The sequence below is a fragment of the Heterocephalus glaber genome, unplaced genomic scaffold (assembly GCF_053883595.1).
Source record: "Heterocephalus glaber isolate CG9 unplaced genomic scaffold, H.glaber_assembly_v1.0 deba00001452, whole genome shotgun sequence".
In the NCBI taxonomy this organism is placed as follows: domain Eukaryota; kingdom Metazoa; phylum Chordata; class Mammalia; order Rodentia; family Bathyergidae; genus Heterocephalus; species Heterocephalus glaber.
The window spans coordinates 9,314,457-9,330,000 of record NW_028258302.1 but is presented as its reverse complement, the minus strand read 5'-3'; the positions used below and the strand labels follow the sequence as shown (position 1 = coordinate 9,330,000).

The window sequence follows — 15,544 nt, the reverse complement described above, 5'->3', positions numbered from 1 at the left end:
AGGGCGGGCGGCAGAGAAAGGAGTTCCGGAGACTCTCAAGCCTAGGATTGGCTCTGTCTTATCCACAGTCAAGGCACTGTCTTTCCTTGGGTGTCAGGATTTTTACAGCCATAAAATGGGGAGATGACTTTTCCCCCATGTCCCTTACTAGGAATACAATGGCTAGAGAAGTGTAGTTCCTTGCAGTGGCCCCATGGGCATTATCAGTGGTCAATTTTAAATATAGTCCTGACCTATACTACATAGCTTCTCATATTGGCCAAGTTAAAAACATTCATGATTTAGATTATGATTATTTCTACACTGAGATTATTCATGTCCCTCTTTTCTCTCCATTGCCCTCCTACATCTTTTTAAATCAAAACCCCTTTCCAAGAAAAATGCCAATACTGAGGACCCATTTACTACTGCATAAAGCCATAGGACATCTTTTAGAGGGGGAGAATCTTGGGTTCATATCTGGAAACAACTCAACTTAATCTCATACTTTTAGGCTCCACACTGAATTATTTCATGTTTTAAAATATTAAAAGAGGGCCAGGGATTTAGCTCAGAGGTTCTGGCCCCTGCCTCACAAGTGCAAGGTCCTGAGTTCGATCCCCAGTACCAAAAAAAAAAAAAAAAAGAAAGAAAAAGATTCTCGATCAGACATAGTGGTGCATGCCTGTAATCCCAGTACTCTGGAGGCTGAGGCAAGAGGATCTCAAGTTCAAGGTCAGCCTAGGAAACTTACACAGATCCTGTAACAACAACAAAAAATTCTAATACAGATACAGCAGCCTGCACAACATTCTCAGTCCTGCTGAGTGTATAGCTCTGCTTGGGGGCTGCTTTAATCATTTGAATTCCAAATAGCATGCCATTTGTTTATATACAGGTAAATTTTTCTAAAGCACTTGAAAGGATTTGATTTTGTAAATACTGTAGGTGAAATATAGCCAGAGCAACCTGGTTTATTGTTTCCCTTGCTAACCTGCCTCCTTTACTAAGAATGGTGGCAAGAGAAGCTCCAAGCCAAACTGCTGGGGTTTTCATTCCTTCCAAATAGGCAAGGCATGAACTAATGATGTTTCCTATAGTTGGGAATTCACCAGGACTTTGAAGGACCTCTTGGAGCTGAGACAACCTGACCTCAGAACAAACATCCCAAGGATGGCTCTGGAGGCATCCTGCCCTCTCCCTGCCTCAGTCATTGAACAGGTTTCCCTCTCTTGTGACTTACAGTTAACCCACAGGTAATGGTTGCAGAGAAGAACAACCCTAAGCACACAGGGAATATGTTCACCCCATGCTTTGCCACAGCCTTGACCTCAACTACCATGAGCCAGCCACCCTGGTTCAACCTGAACTGCCCACCTCCAGCAGTGTTCGCCAATCACTCTGCCTTCCCACAGTATCAGGTGAGTGGGCGGCTCTGGCTCTCCCTGCAGTGGTGGAGTATCCGCATCCCTGTGGATTCTGGGGAGTAAAAGAGGTGTAGTTTGTAGGAAACCAATTGAGCAAAGAGCCTCGGAGTCCCTTTGAATGCCATCTGTCCTCTCCAGAGACAACATGGGGTCAACAGTAAGACACCATCAATGTGTGCTCTCATCTGTTACTGTTTTCACTGTGACCATATCAAGCCAACCACTAGGTATACACGCATATACCTTTCTAATTTTCCACTGCTTGAATTCTAGTTCACACTTGTACCGTTTAATCCAGAGCTCTTTGCTGTCTTTGGCCGGTTAAGTGCTTGGCTCCCAAAGTAGGAGGATGTCGTGGTCCTTGTTTCCCACCTGCTTCTTGGAACTGTTGTGGCATACTAGATTATTTAGGACAATCCCAGTTTAGGTCTTTTGCCCAAGAATAATTATTTATGGCACCCGCCTTTCACTCTCAAGTATCATAGTTTGGATGATAGATTATGACCATCTTATTTAAACCACATCCAAGAAGTCTGGATCTAGTTCTTGATCTTTGGCTTCTAGCTAAGAAGGAATTAGTGGCCAGACACAAAGGGGCAGTGAAGCACTTGTAGCAGGATTTGAAATTTTACACACAGAACTTACTTATGCAGGGAAAATGTAGTTTCTTTATTTTGTCCATTTAACTTAATATCCCTTAAGCGCTGCAGCCCACTCAGCAAAAGGAGGGAAGAATCAAATAAATGTCCACACTAGTTTAAGCCTTTGTTCAATCCAATAACTTAAACAGTCCCTTTAGGTAGTGCTCAGGTTCTTCAGGAGAGGTGCTCAGCATGTGCGATTTCTCAGTCCTCTGCTCCTTCCTGGCTCCTCTCCAGAATGGCAGGCAGTTGCATGGGGAAGTATACGAACTTGGACTAGCATGTCCAACATGTTGGCCATCTGCTGCCTGAGCCTAGCCTGGCAATGCCTGGAAAGGGAAAACAGAGAAGGAAATATGCCTGACATTTGGATTGTCGTTCTCCAGGTCCTTTTCCCCTCTCACTACCCCTTGGTGCCTTGTGTCATTTCCTCTGCTACAAGAGCAACAGCCTTATGGCTTAGATGTCCTGTGTGGAAGGGGGAATTTTCTCTATTGCATACAAAGACTCTCTGAGCTGGTCCATTATGTGTAGTTCCTGAATCTTAAAGGAATTTATCCAAGTCTGGTTTTTCAGTTTTGTATTTAAGCTTGTTTGTTTGTTAAAGAGACTAAGTACCACTCTCTGCCTAGGTACAAAAACCCTCATGCCTGCAACTGAAGTGAGAGATTGTAATGAAAGTGATCTGTAGAGGGGGAAATGAAAGTGTGTCAGTTTCACATTAGTAATATTATCTTTACACAGTCTTGAGAGAAATTTCCTATTCATTGATTCACTGAGTCTGTCACTGTTACACTTCTACACTTGTATTTTGGGGTTTGCTTATTCACTGTTTGTCTATTTACCTACTCACTGAGTTGCTAATTTCTATTTATTTAGTCATTTGCTTATATAATTTCTATTTATTTATTTAGACATTCACTTACTATAGCCTGAGCATTATGCTAGGTGAGGAGATTCAAAGATGACAAAGAAACCTGGAGTCTAGTGCAAGTTCAGGAATAAATCAAAGTCCTAGGGAATGCACCTCAACCTTTAAAAAAGAAACAGTTGAAAAATTTTAGTGTAAATGCATTCACTCTAAAGCACATTCAGAGAGCTCACCATGCAAAGCTAATTGGCAATGGATTGCTGTACAAAGTAAGGAAGGTATCTCTTTGCTATATGTTAATTCCTTCTTAGTAGACTTCTTGGAGTGCGTGAGATTTAGACATTTTCTGAGCACGAAGGTCCCCTGTCTTCAGAGACACTGGTGTTTGTATTGTAGGGTGACTATAATGAGACTCTGAAGCTTGTGGACAGAAGCAGAATAAGGGCCTGGCTGAAGGACCCACTGGCTCTATAAAGGCGCCCTACCGAAGTCAGCTGTAAATTGAGTTGACTCTCCCACATAGTAACAAAAGGCAGCATAATTTACCCTCTCTCAGCTTCTCAGTCTCATAATGCTGCCTAGCTTCAAGTCAGCTAATCAAGGACCCTGGGATAATAGAGAGAAGGGAGATTTTGAAATCTGTAGTCTTGCATGTAAGGACTCTGCTGCTTCCAAGTTGTGTGGCTTTGGGTAAGTTAGTTAACTGCTCTGAGTCCTAGCTTCCTGAGTGTGAAATGGGCTCATCATAATTATAGCAGCAGCAGCACAAGCTGCTTTGGTTGGAAGGATTAATTGAGTCCATGGATGGAAAAGTGTGATATAGATGTTGGCTTTTTATTCAGCTGTGATCTTCCAAGAAAATGGGGGTTGGGGAGCTCTGCAGACCTAGAACCACGTCTGCTCTGTCTTGGTCTCTTCCCGGTTTGGCATTGGAAATAAAAATGAGGTCCCGAATCCAATTTGCTTGGAGCTCTGTGGTGGAGAGACTGAGAAACGGGAAGACAAAGTCTCCAACACTGAGGTGCTCCAGCAGCTCTGGGGCTGCTTGGCATAAAAGAATGGTGCTCTGATTAAGGAGAGAGGCTGTGTGGGAAAGGGCCATGGCCTCAAGCAAAGAAGAGTGAATGTTTGTTTGCCCTTGCTTGGGGTTTTGCAAAATTGCAATTGTAACAACTGGAAATGTTCTTAAAGCTGAATGGTGTTGCTCATACTGACGAATGTGGCAATGTCGGCTTCAAGGATGGAGCAGGGATGGGCACTATTTGTCTTCCCCATCCTGAGCCCAGAGTGGCCTAGCACAGGACACATGGGGACCTTGGAGGCCTCCCTGCTCTTCTCTGGCCCTGGGAAAGTGGCTGTGGTGGGCAGAATTAAGTGCTAATAGGGTAAAACAAGGGGGACACCCAGCAAACTGCCCAGTGGCCTTGTAGCCCACTGAGGGCTGGAAATGGATGAGGCCACCCCTCTGTGTGACATTCTTATCCAGGCTCTGACCAAGGCCAGTGTCACAGGGGCCAGATGGAGTCATGATGGTGAGTGAGGCTGCTCCAGTTGCAGGGCTTGGACTGAAGCGAGCAAGTAGCTGGTTTCAGATGAAGGGCTTATGGAAGTAGGAAGCAAAGGGCACTGAAATGTCTGAAGTGACACATGTCCTGGAGCAGAGAGCAAGGAGGTGCTTGCCTGGAAATTGTTCTCTCTTGGGGATCTGAAAGGTGGGCCACTAGGAGAGTTAGGGGGGGCTTTGGGGTCAGAGGTTCCGGAGCCTTTCAGAAGGAGCCCATGGGCTGTGTGGAAGTCCTTAAGAGCATAGTGAGCCAGGGATTTAGCTCAGTGGTTCTGCCGCCTGCCTCGAAAATGCAAGGACCCAAGTTTGATCCCCAGTACAAAATAAGCATAGTGAAAGCTGTCACTACTTTGGTAATTGGCACAAGTCACACCCAGAATGGGGGCAGCACATAACTAGGGTGTAGAACGTTCTGAGAAGATGTCCTGGGATGATAGCTACTTTGGCCTTTGAGCCTCCCTGGCAGCTAGAGGCATAGTCTGAGACTGGAAGGGTCATGGGCTGGCTCATGTTTTACAGCATGTGTGTTTTGTGTCTGTGTGTGGACAAATGGATGCCCCACATGCCCCCAGACAGAGCTGTGAATACAATTTCCATTTCCCATTTGGCTGAGCTGCCTGCCACTGAGCCTTTTCGGGGGGGGTGCAGTGAGAGATGATGGACAGACCTAACATTTACAGAGTCCTTACTATGTGCCGGGCACTGTTCTCAGCTCTTTACATGCATTAATTCATTTTTCTCACACTATCCCTCCCTACAAGCTGCAGACACAGGAATGTGCACACACACACAGACCCAGAGCAGCAGAAACTCAAGCTAACACACCTGGGGTCAAAGCTGCACACTTGCATGCAGAAACACACAGACATGTGGACACAGTTACAAACACGTATGGAGATGGACTTATATAAGCAAGGATGTACACATGTATACACAAACACACAGGCTCATACAGACACGTACTCAGATGCAGCAGACAGGGGAAAGACATTTACAAAAGTTCTGCAGACAGCAACTAAGATAATGTTGCTATCTTCACAGGCTTTGCAGGCCTGAATACACAATTCTGCAGATGAGGAAAAAGGGGCTCAGAGAGGTGAAGCCACTTGCTGAAGGTTGCAGAGCTACTCAGAGGCAGATCTGGAAACCAGGAGGTAGTCAGACTCCAGAATCTCTTATCTTCATCACCCCCAGGAGGCTTGAAGCCTGCTGAAAGGGGCCTTCTGTGAAGCATGAGTTGTGCTTGCCGCAGCCTGACTCCAGCTGTGGCCAGGACTGTGATGAGATAAAGTCAACCCTGACTGCAGATCCAGCATGTAGGCCAGAGAGATGAACCTGCACAAGCTCAGCCTCTAGCTGGGAGCCCTCACCCAGGCTGAGCCTCTGTCTCTCCCCCTAGGGCATGTACCCGCAGCAGTTACCAGGGATGCCCTATCAGCAAGCTGTGCCTCCTCAGCTGGGCTGCTACTCCCAACAGGTGAGTAGGTGACCTCCCCTCCTCTGTTCCAGTTCCATGAAGGCCTTCGGGTCACAGGGCTCCTTCATCTTTGTCTACCTGGTCACCCATCTATACTTTGTTGTCCACTACTGGCTGCAGCATGCAGACACATATACAGACCTGGGTGGGAAACAAAAACCAGTGTCCTTCCATGATGATAACAGCACCCCTTACTGTGTGCCAGACCCTTCTCCAAGGGCTTTGCCTGCATTAAATGAACCTTCACAATCACTCTGTGAGTAGATTATAGACAAGGAAACCGAGAAGCAGAGAGATTAAGTAAGTTGTCTGAGGTCACACAGTTAACATTCAAGTTGAATTTTGCTATGGTAATAAATGTCCTCAATGTCTCAAGGACTTTTAACAATGAACATTCATGGGTCTACAGGTTGGCTGAAGTGGGCTGAGGGTCAGAGGTGGGCTGAAGATGCAGGAGCTGTTGCTGCTCCAGTGGTAAGGGTGGGAGCACAGGGGCCTGTGAGGAAACTCACAATGCTTCCAAAAGCCTCAGCGCAGAATGGGCACTTGGAAACATCCACCTGTCTTCCATCGACCAAAGCAAATCACATGGCTCTGCCTAGCATGAGTGGCAGCAGGAAGCCATGTCCTGTCCTGGAGGCTACAGGACCTCCAGTTAGATTTGAATTTTAGATCAACAATAAATACATTTTTAGTATTTTTAGACATATTCGTATGTCTCAGATATTGCATTGGGGACACACTTATGCTAAAAGATTATTCATTGTTTTTCTACATTTCAATTCAACTGTGTATACCTCAGCTTTATTTGGTAAATCTGCCAATATCTTGTCTTCAGGTAGGTTGGAGGTGAAAACTTGGGGTCTGTCCTTGCAGCCCAGAACTGCCAATCACCATGCTCTACCACTTCTTGTACTCTGCAAACTGCCTCTCTGACCTGAAACATGCTATAATGTTTGGGAAGATAGAGACAGGCCTGTAGTTATAGGTCACTTTATTACCCGGGCTGGGACTGTTTTGTCAGTAGTAGGAGCCTTCCACATCCTGATGTGAGGCAGGGATGGGGAGTCCCAGCCACATCCCTTGCACCCCAACAGTGACACCTCCACCTGCTTCAAAGAAAATATTTTTAGACAATTATTCATGGCACTTATTTGCATATATTTAAAGTCAGACATATAAAAGCATAGCAAAACAATTTTAAAACTTAGAGGCAATCACTTCACTGTTTATCAGTTTCTGACATAGCCTTTCACGACATCGATTTATTTAAACATTTCTGTACAAATGCAGCATTCCAGGCACGCAGTTCTGCTGCTTTCTGGAGATGGTTCCAGAGCAGTCTACAAAGCTGTTTGATGGCTTTTATCCGTCCCATGGAATCATGGTACATTTTCAGACAAAGCGTGTGTGCACTCAGAGAGCCACCTCTTCCAGGGCCAGGCATTTCCTCTTGTCACCAAGATTGGGGCAGTTTCTGCCTGGGGCTCCACAGGAGCCTGCCCTGAGAGGTGGCCTTCTGTGCCTACTTGGTGAGCTCCTGGCATTCTCACCCTCACCCTCACCCTCCTGGGCTTCTGTGCCTGTGTCCAGCATCACGAGGCCTTGCATCCTCACTGTGGGGACAATGGCAAAGACCAGGGAGGGGCTCAGCTTTCAGAGATGGGGCAACAAGGAAGGCTGGAAAGGAGCACAGGCTCTGGGCATGGCCTGTGGATTTTTTTTTTTTTTTTTTACTGGGGATTGCACTATACTGCATCCCCATACCTTTCTTGATTTTTTTTTATTTGGAGACAGGGCCTTGCTAAGTCTCCAAGTTCCCCAGTAGGGCTTGAACTTGAGATCTTTCTGCCTCAGCTTCCCAGATTGCTGGGATTTCAGATGTATGACACCACACCCAACTCCCACTGGGGTTCTGACTGCAGTTAAGAACTGGAGACATCCATTGAAAAAGTCACTTGACTTCTCTCAACCTCCATTTCCTCGTCTCCAAAATGGGAATAATAATGGCCTTACCTCACGGGGCTGTCTGGAGCTTTAATGAGAGAATCCATGTGAAGGTCTGGCACTCACTGAATACTCAAACACACTGGCTTGAGTGGGCTTTTATTGGCTAAGGGCATGCAGAGCAAGAGAGCTCTCCAGGATCTTGCTGGAAGAGTGGAAATCCAGAAGCTTCCCCATTTTTTCGGACTGAAACCTCCCTCAGCACACAAGGGGATAGATATCAACTTCATAAGCAACATGGCTTCTGATGTTTGTCAGTGGTGGAATACAGTACTCAGGAGATAATGGGCTCCCTGTCACTTCAGGTATTTAAGCAAATGTTAGTGCCCCACTTCTCCTCCCTCCCTGGCAATCATTCATTAGGTACATGTTTATTGAGCAATCACTGTGTGCCAGGCACTCTCTTGGAGCTGGGAGATGCCAGACACTAAGGGATGTCTTTGCCTTGTCAGGGATAGGAGAACAGGAGCCCGGTTCTTAGTTTGTTCCAGGGAGTCTCAGAACCCCCCTAAATTCTTGTCTTTCCTTTGGGTGTGAGCTGAGCCCCATTGTCTGTTTGCCCTTTCTCCTAGTCTCACACTTTCTGGCTAGGTAGCAATTAGCTGTGTGTGGCTCTGTAAATTTAAATGAACTAAAATTAAGTGACATTCACAGAATTCAGTTCCTCATTGACACTACCCAGATCTCAAGTGCCCAGTGGAGCTTTATGTGCCTACCATGCTGGTCAGCACAGACAGACCATTTCCACCACTGCAGGGATTTCCACTGGGCAGAGCTGTCTTCAACTTGGAATCTGCCGAGATCTTGAGATAGAAGCCAGTGCTATGTAAATCACAGCAGATTTGCTTAGGATAATAAAAGCTTTAAAAATGAACAAGGAGCTTTCAGGATGGTTATTGACAGAGAGAAAGGAAAGATGACAGAGAAGAGCATGGAAATAATGTTAAATTGCTCTTTATTACATGCCTGTCTCTTTACTTGTGTCAACTGACATGATCCCCACACAATGTAGATAGTGTTTGCCCATTTTACAGATGAGGCAACAGAAGCTCAGATAAATTAGGTAACTTGCCAGCTTCACTACAGAAGCTTAGCCCTGGGCTTTTTTCATCCCAGCATATTGTCTTCTACATACCTTACATGGACCAGGGGCACAGAGGCTGAGGCATGGTGGCTGGGTAAGTTGGGGTTAAGATGGTGACCTCACCCCTCTCTCCTCTCTGACCTGCAGGTGACACTCTACAACACACAGCAGATGGGCCAGCAGATCTTCCGCTCTTCCTACATCCCCCTGCTGAGCTACATCCCCTTTGTCCAGCCCAACTTCCTGTACCCACAGAGGACACCTCAAAAGCTGCCCACCAATCCCCGAGACCCTTCCCCCATGGCAGGAGACGGGCCGAAGTACCTCTTCCCCCACGGATACCGGTGAGTCCTCCACCTACATTGGAGGTCCCGCTTGTATCTGAAGAGCTTCTGGAGAGGGGAGGCGAGTGGGTTGGGCTCCACGGACCCTTTCTTGATCTGTGTATCCCATGGCTGTGGGGAGGGGAGGGTCTTGTACAGTGACCAGAGGCTGGTGTGGAGCTGAGCAGGCTCTGTAGGTCCATTTTGGGCTGCAGCGCTATAGTCTGGCTGCAGAGCTGTAGTCTGGCTGCAGAACTGCACCTGCCGTGTCAGAAGAAAGCCACCCCGCTCCATGGTCAGTGGCAGGCAGTGAGGCATGACACAGTACTGGTACCCATTTGCTTGGTTTACAACAGGACGTGGCCAGGTAATCTTATTATGTCTTTTTTCCCACTGTCTACACCCTAAATCCTTGCCAGACAAATCTCCTGAACATTTCCTTAATTTCCCAGATGGCCTGCCTGAAGGGTCCTGATTGCCTACTACTGTTCACATTTTTCTACCAAAGACTCCCAAATAGTGGATGAGAGAGATTTGTATTTTCTGGGACAATCTGAGGGCTTAGCAGAAAACATCCAACATAAACTTAAAATTTTAGCTGAAAATTCCACCCCAAATTTGCATGTTGTTTAGTTATACATTTGTTTGTTATATAATATTAAACAGCCACTCAGCCTCCCCCACCAAATCTTCAGCTAGTATTGATGATCCAAGAAACAGGTGGTGCTGTGTCATTCCCATGGGTCCAAGTTCCCCAGGCATACCATGGGTTACGTGTGCCCCCCGGTTGAGAAACTTAGTTTCTAGGATTAGAAACCTAATTTATTCAACCTAATATCGATTCCCACCCACCTACCTTCCCCATCACAGACGTTCGCTGTGGGGTCCACCACACATCCCCAAAGGAACATCCTTTCAATCAGCATTTCTCCAATATCTTGTTAAAAGGGATAAATGCTAGAAAGAGGCTTCAGTAGTCAGATCTGTATGGGAAAAGCTGTGAGAAACAAAGGTAAACAGATTTCTTAACTGTTGGAATTCTCGGATCATTTAATTTCCTAGGGTGTGTGGGGAATGTTCAAGAAGGTGGTCGATAGTGTTATTTGAACATGACAGCCACAACCCTGTTTATTTCTTTCTCCCCTGCCATTTCTTCTTCCCTCCCTCCCTTCCTTATTTTTGTAGAATATATCATGGTGTATCTCACTCAAAACACCCTAGGAGTACTGTGTTAACTTCTGTAGTTAATTTGAATTTAGCCTGCAGGGGATCCACAGATGAATAGGACCAACTTTCTCTCTTCAGAGAGAAGAGAGCAGATGAAAGGTGGACACAGCAATGTTAGTGCCCTGGCAAAAGAAAGACCAAGAAGGTAGCCCTGAGGCCAGAGGAGGAACCCTGCAGTGAGCAGTGAGGGGAGGAGAGCTCAACAGGCAAGCTGATGTAGGCTGTCAGGTGGGAAGGTGCTGTGACATGGAAGCTTGGGAATCAAGGCTTCTTCTGGCTGAAGAATTAGATCTGCTCCTGAAAAAGGTGGAAAATAGGATTGGAAAGGGGAAGTGAGGATTGGACTATTAAAGACTTTTGGGTGCACGCAGAGTGAATTGACGGGTGGAAGAAAAAGAAACAGGGAAGAAAGAATGGGAGAAGAAAGAAACGATGTGGTCTGGAGAGGACCTTGAGGGTCTGTACAAGAGGTGATCACTGCCCTCTTACCTGGAGGCCAGCAAACATCCCATATTCTAGCCTGTGGTTGTGGACTCAAGAGAGCTTTCCTTGGGAGGGAGGGAGGACCAAGGTCTTGGTCAGGTGCAGGAACCATTGACCAGAAGTAGTGGGGACAGAGGAGGGTTGAGTCTGCTCTTTGGATGTCTGCAGAGGGGCAAGGAGAAGGGGAGGAAGGAGTAAGACTGAGAAAGGACTGTTTGAGAAGTAGGAGGGAGGCTGGGGAGAGCCAGAGAAACTGAGGAGCGGCAGTCAGGAGGAGGAATGGTACCCTGAGACATTAGGAAAACCGGGACAATGGAGTCAGAAAAGTGACTTCAAGGGGGTATTGGCCTGCATCACCCCAAAAAAGGATGATTTGTGCATCCTCAGAATCCTGAGTCAGTGTCTCCTTGTGCATGTCATTGTCCTATGCACTGGGGCTCTCGAGTGAACAAGTCAAAGTATTTCCTGCTCTCTAGGAGTTCACATTCTAGGAGGGAAATGAACAATAAATACATGACCAAGCAAACATGCAACAACAGGTGCTGGGGAGAAGGGAAGGAAGAACAGAGGGAGGTTTCTTGAGTGAGAGAATGAACCATGCATATATATGGGAAAAAGAACTCTGGGAAGAAAGCATGGAGCATGCAAAGGCTCCCAGATGGCAACATCTGGGTGGCACACAAAGTGAGAAGGAGACAATGGGCAGAATTGAAATCAGAGATGCTGCCAGGGCCATGTAGATAGGACTTGGTAGGCAGGGTGAGTTTTCTTTTAAGAGCAAGGGGAAGCCATGAAGTCTTTTAAACTGGTGAAGATGTGTTCTGATTTTTTCTATGAAACAGATCATGTTGGCCAATATATGAAGAATGAATATATAGGTATGAGATGATGCAGGGAGCACATTAGGAGCCTTTAATGCTGTCCAAGAAAGAGATGCTGTGGAGTTTATGAGGGTGGTGACCCTGGCAAAGAAGTAAAATGAAATGATCTGGGATGTTCATTTTCCTGGCAGAATTGATGCAACTTGATGACAGTTTCATATGAAAAGAGAAGGGTCCAGCACAGTTTGTGGATTTAAACTTGTACAAATAAATGAGTGTTGGTGCCAAAAATACTAAGGTCAAGATGACTGGAGCAAAGATCTGTTTTTTGAGAGTTCAATCTTGGACATGTGAACTTGAAAATACTTCTTAGACAGATTGGTGGAACTGTGAATGGGCAGTTGGACATAGTAGTCCAGAGGTCGGGGGGAAAGGTTGGGGCTGGGAATAAATTTGGGAGTGATGAGCACATGCATGATATTCAAAAAGATGGCTAAGCAGTGTGTGTATATAGAGAAGAGGCCCAAGGGTTGAGTGTGAAGCATCTAGCAGGTGGTAAGGCTGGAAGATGTAGCAGAACCAGCAAGGGATCTAAAACAGAGCCTCTGCTGAGAGGGGAGGACCACTGGTGACTCAGGAAGGGAAGTGGAAGCCAAGTGTAGGAAGTGTTTCCTAGAGGAGACAGCAAGAGATGGGAGAGTAATGAAGAGAAAACTCAAGCCCAGCAGGAGGGGACACAGGGAGCACGGAGCATGGAGCATGGTGGTGGAGCTTACGAGAGCCTCGCAGGATGGCACACAACCCAGGTGAGGCTGCACAGAGCAGGAGACACAGAAAGGAAGGTGTGGAGGGTGTGACCTCGAAGACAGCCACAGAGTCTCAGCAGAAAAGAGGAAACAAGAGGCAAAATCGAGTGAAGTGAGAGAAGAAGCAAGGGTTACTGCTAGGTCTCAGGGCAAAAAAGGAACAGAGGCCATGCTCTGCACACCTTCCTCAGGGCGGGACAACCATGCAATGTATCTTCGGAGCAACAATACATTGTAGAGTTAATAGTTACACTGAGAACAGCATCATCCCCCACCTCCTCCTCCTCCTCCTCCTCCTCCTCCTCCTCCTCCTCCTCCTCCTCCTCTTCCTCTTCCTCCTCCTTTCCCTCTTCCTCTTCTTTGCGGCCCCTTCCTCCTCTTTCTTCTCTAGGGAGCATCCCTTGGAAGCTCTATCACACAGATTGCTCCTTCTCCTGGGCCTCCACCTTACATCCTGTCCAGACCAGGCCCTCTGCCCTTGATCCCATGAGAAGTTCTCAATGTGGAGCAGCTAGCTGCATGAGGTGTGATGATCAGATAGGAGGTTTATTGTGAGAAATTAATTCCTACCATTGTTATCGCCTTTATTTTACATACTTGAGTGGAATTCAGGGTTATCCTTATAATAGTATCACTTTCAGTCATTTATTTTCCAATATGACTTTTGAAAGAGAAGAAAAGAGTGCGTTTACTTCTGGCATTGATCGTCTAGTAGGCACCTACTTCATGCTAGGTACTCGACTGGGTCTGCCTATAAAATGGTGAACAGCCCCGGTGCTGATTCTGCTCTTGTGGAACTTATTTTAGTGAGAAGAAACTGAAACATAACCGAAGCCTAACTGGTTCAGGGATGTTCCTAGAGAGAGACAAATACTGTTTGTTACTAGCTGAGGCGTTCCAAATTAATGCAGTGTTCTGTTTCCATTGCTTCTTCCTCCCTCTCCCCTGTTCTCCACCCACCCCGCCTTTGTTGTTTTATCAGTTCATGGGAGGCTGCCTCAAACGTGAGTCTGTTCTGTAATATGCATCTGCCTAGCTGAAAACTGATTGAGAATCCCTGGATTAGACTAAATCTAGCTATTTGCTCTGTTGCAATTTGTTTTGAGCTCTGTTCCCGGTTCATTTAAAGTATCCTGGCAGATGGGTGAAGAAATTGTAATGGGATCCCAGAAATGGGAGTACATCATCCCATCTGGAGAGATCAGGAAGGCTTCACATAGGAGATGGCTTCTGAGCCCAATTTTAAAGTATGAATAAGAGTATGCTGGGAGAAAGGCAGAGGTGTGTATATTTCTTCTCTTACAAGGTGGGGCTGCGATCTTCTTGGCTCTTCCTTCTCTCAGGGCCTAGCAAATTCTCAGGTACTTACTGATATCCCACTGCCTACTTCCCTTATTATGTTGAAATGAAGGGGCTGGTTTTGGCAGGTGTTTGTTATGGAGGAAGTCTCCTTGAGATTGTCCGTACTCTCAGATCTAATGCCAAGCCCCGACCCTATACTCTCTGATGTTGTCCACACATTTAGTCCACTAAGGCAAGTAGTGTGGTCACAGGCACACAGGTAAGGTGCTCAGCTCCACGGAGACTTCCTGCTCTGTGCTTCTGGCATGGACAGAGTTTAGGTCCGATAGAAGTAACCTTTACAGGCTCGAAGCAGTTTCCAGATCCAAGTTAGTGGCACTAGAAGCTCTTGTTGTCCTCTAATTGTTTCATTTTAATATTTTATTTTCCCAGAGCCAAAACTTTTCTTTTATTGTGCTAAAGCTTTTAGCCTCCAAGCCTGTCAACAATTTTTGACTGCTGCAAAATTAATATATATATTTTTTCTAACCTTTCCAGTAACATCAGGAATGTGATCATGACATCTATCCTCCTCTCTTTCAGGTTCACCTCAACGTCTGGTGGGCCCCCGATGAACAGCCCTTATTTTTCCTCCAGTGGGAATGGCATAAAGTTTTAGACTTCTTTTTTTCCCCTCCTACTCCTTCAGCCCTTGGATCAAGTCTAAGGGCTCTGAAATTCTGGATTGTACAATAGCTTGGTATGAAGTTTGGAAAACCAAGGTTCAGACCAGGTCATGGTCAGAAAACAACAAGACTGGATTCATTGAATGGCCATCTATTTGTCACACACACACAAGCCAAACACATTCCCTCCTGTGCACACTCACTCGCTCATCCACACAGGCACCTGTATTTCACTAACATGAGTGAGTTTTGTTTCTGTTGTTGTTAAAATAGGAGTAAGGCACTTACTTTTAAAAAGTTTGTATTTTATGATAAAACTCTGAACTGCTTGAATGCCTGTTCATTTTTGTTGTGATGTGTGCAATCTTAATTGCTCATTTTCCCTGTGAAACTCCATGTTTCCTCAGGACATGAAAGGAAAGAATGGGCTGGAGTGCTGCCCTCTAAATTTGGGATCCTATGAACCACAAGCTTGAGGGCTTATCTCTTTACTCCTGTGATCCATTCACTTCCCAGCACCTCGCTTTATGCATCCTGCTTTCTGGACATCATGAAAGGAGTGAATTCACCCCCATGTATTCTGAGTGGAGGTTTTACAGAAAGTCCCTCTAAGACACAAGATGTAAAAATGTGGCCTGGAAAACAATATCCAAATGAACTTAAATGACAAACTGTATCTAATGTTGTATATCAGTGTCAATCCAGAAGTCAACCTCAACACTGCACCTAATAGCACTGTCCTTGATCTGTCTTGTCCAGCTCTTATAGATGACTTGAATAACAACTCTGACAGTACCCTGATTGCTTTTATGGAGGGCACACATCTGGAAAGAGGAAACCGCATGCATTGTGATGCACTTGTTCTTT

General features: G+C 46.0%; 1 protein-coding gene across 2 annotated transcripts in view; it reads left to right on the top strand.

The window, feature by feature from the left end:
- Nucleotides 1-15,010, top strand: part of CUNH1orf94 (chromosome unknown C1orf94 homolog) — a 36,941-nt gene extending 21,931 nt beyond the window's left edge. The window contains exons 4-7 of one of the 2 annotated variants that reach the window (XM_004850908.4): nucleotides 1,225-1,400; nucleotides 5,882-5,959; nucleotides 9,198-9,394; nucleotides 14,595-15,010. In XM_004850908.4, coding sequence (XP_004850965.3) covers nucleotides 1,225-1,400; nucleotides 5,882-5,959; nucleotides 9,198-9,394; nucleotides 14,595-14,670 — 527 coding nt within the window. In that variant the 3' untranslated portion in view covers nucleotides 14,671-15,010. The remainder of the gene's footprint in view (nucleotides 1-1,224; nucleotides 1,401-5,881; nucleotides 5,960-9,197; nucleotides 9,395-14,594) is intronic. The other variant, XM_021263296.2, reaches the window with a different exon arrangement.
- The last annotated feature ends 534 nt before the right edge of the window (nucleotides 15,011-15,544 follow it).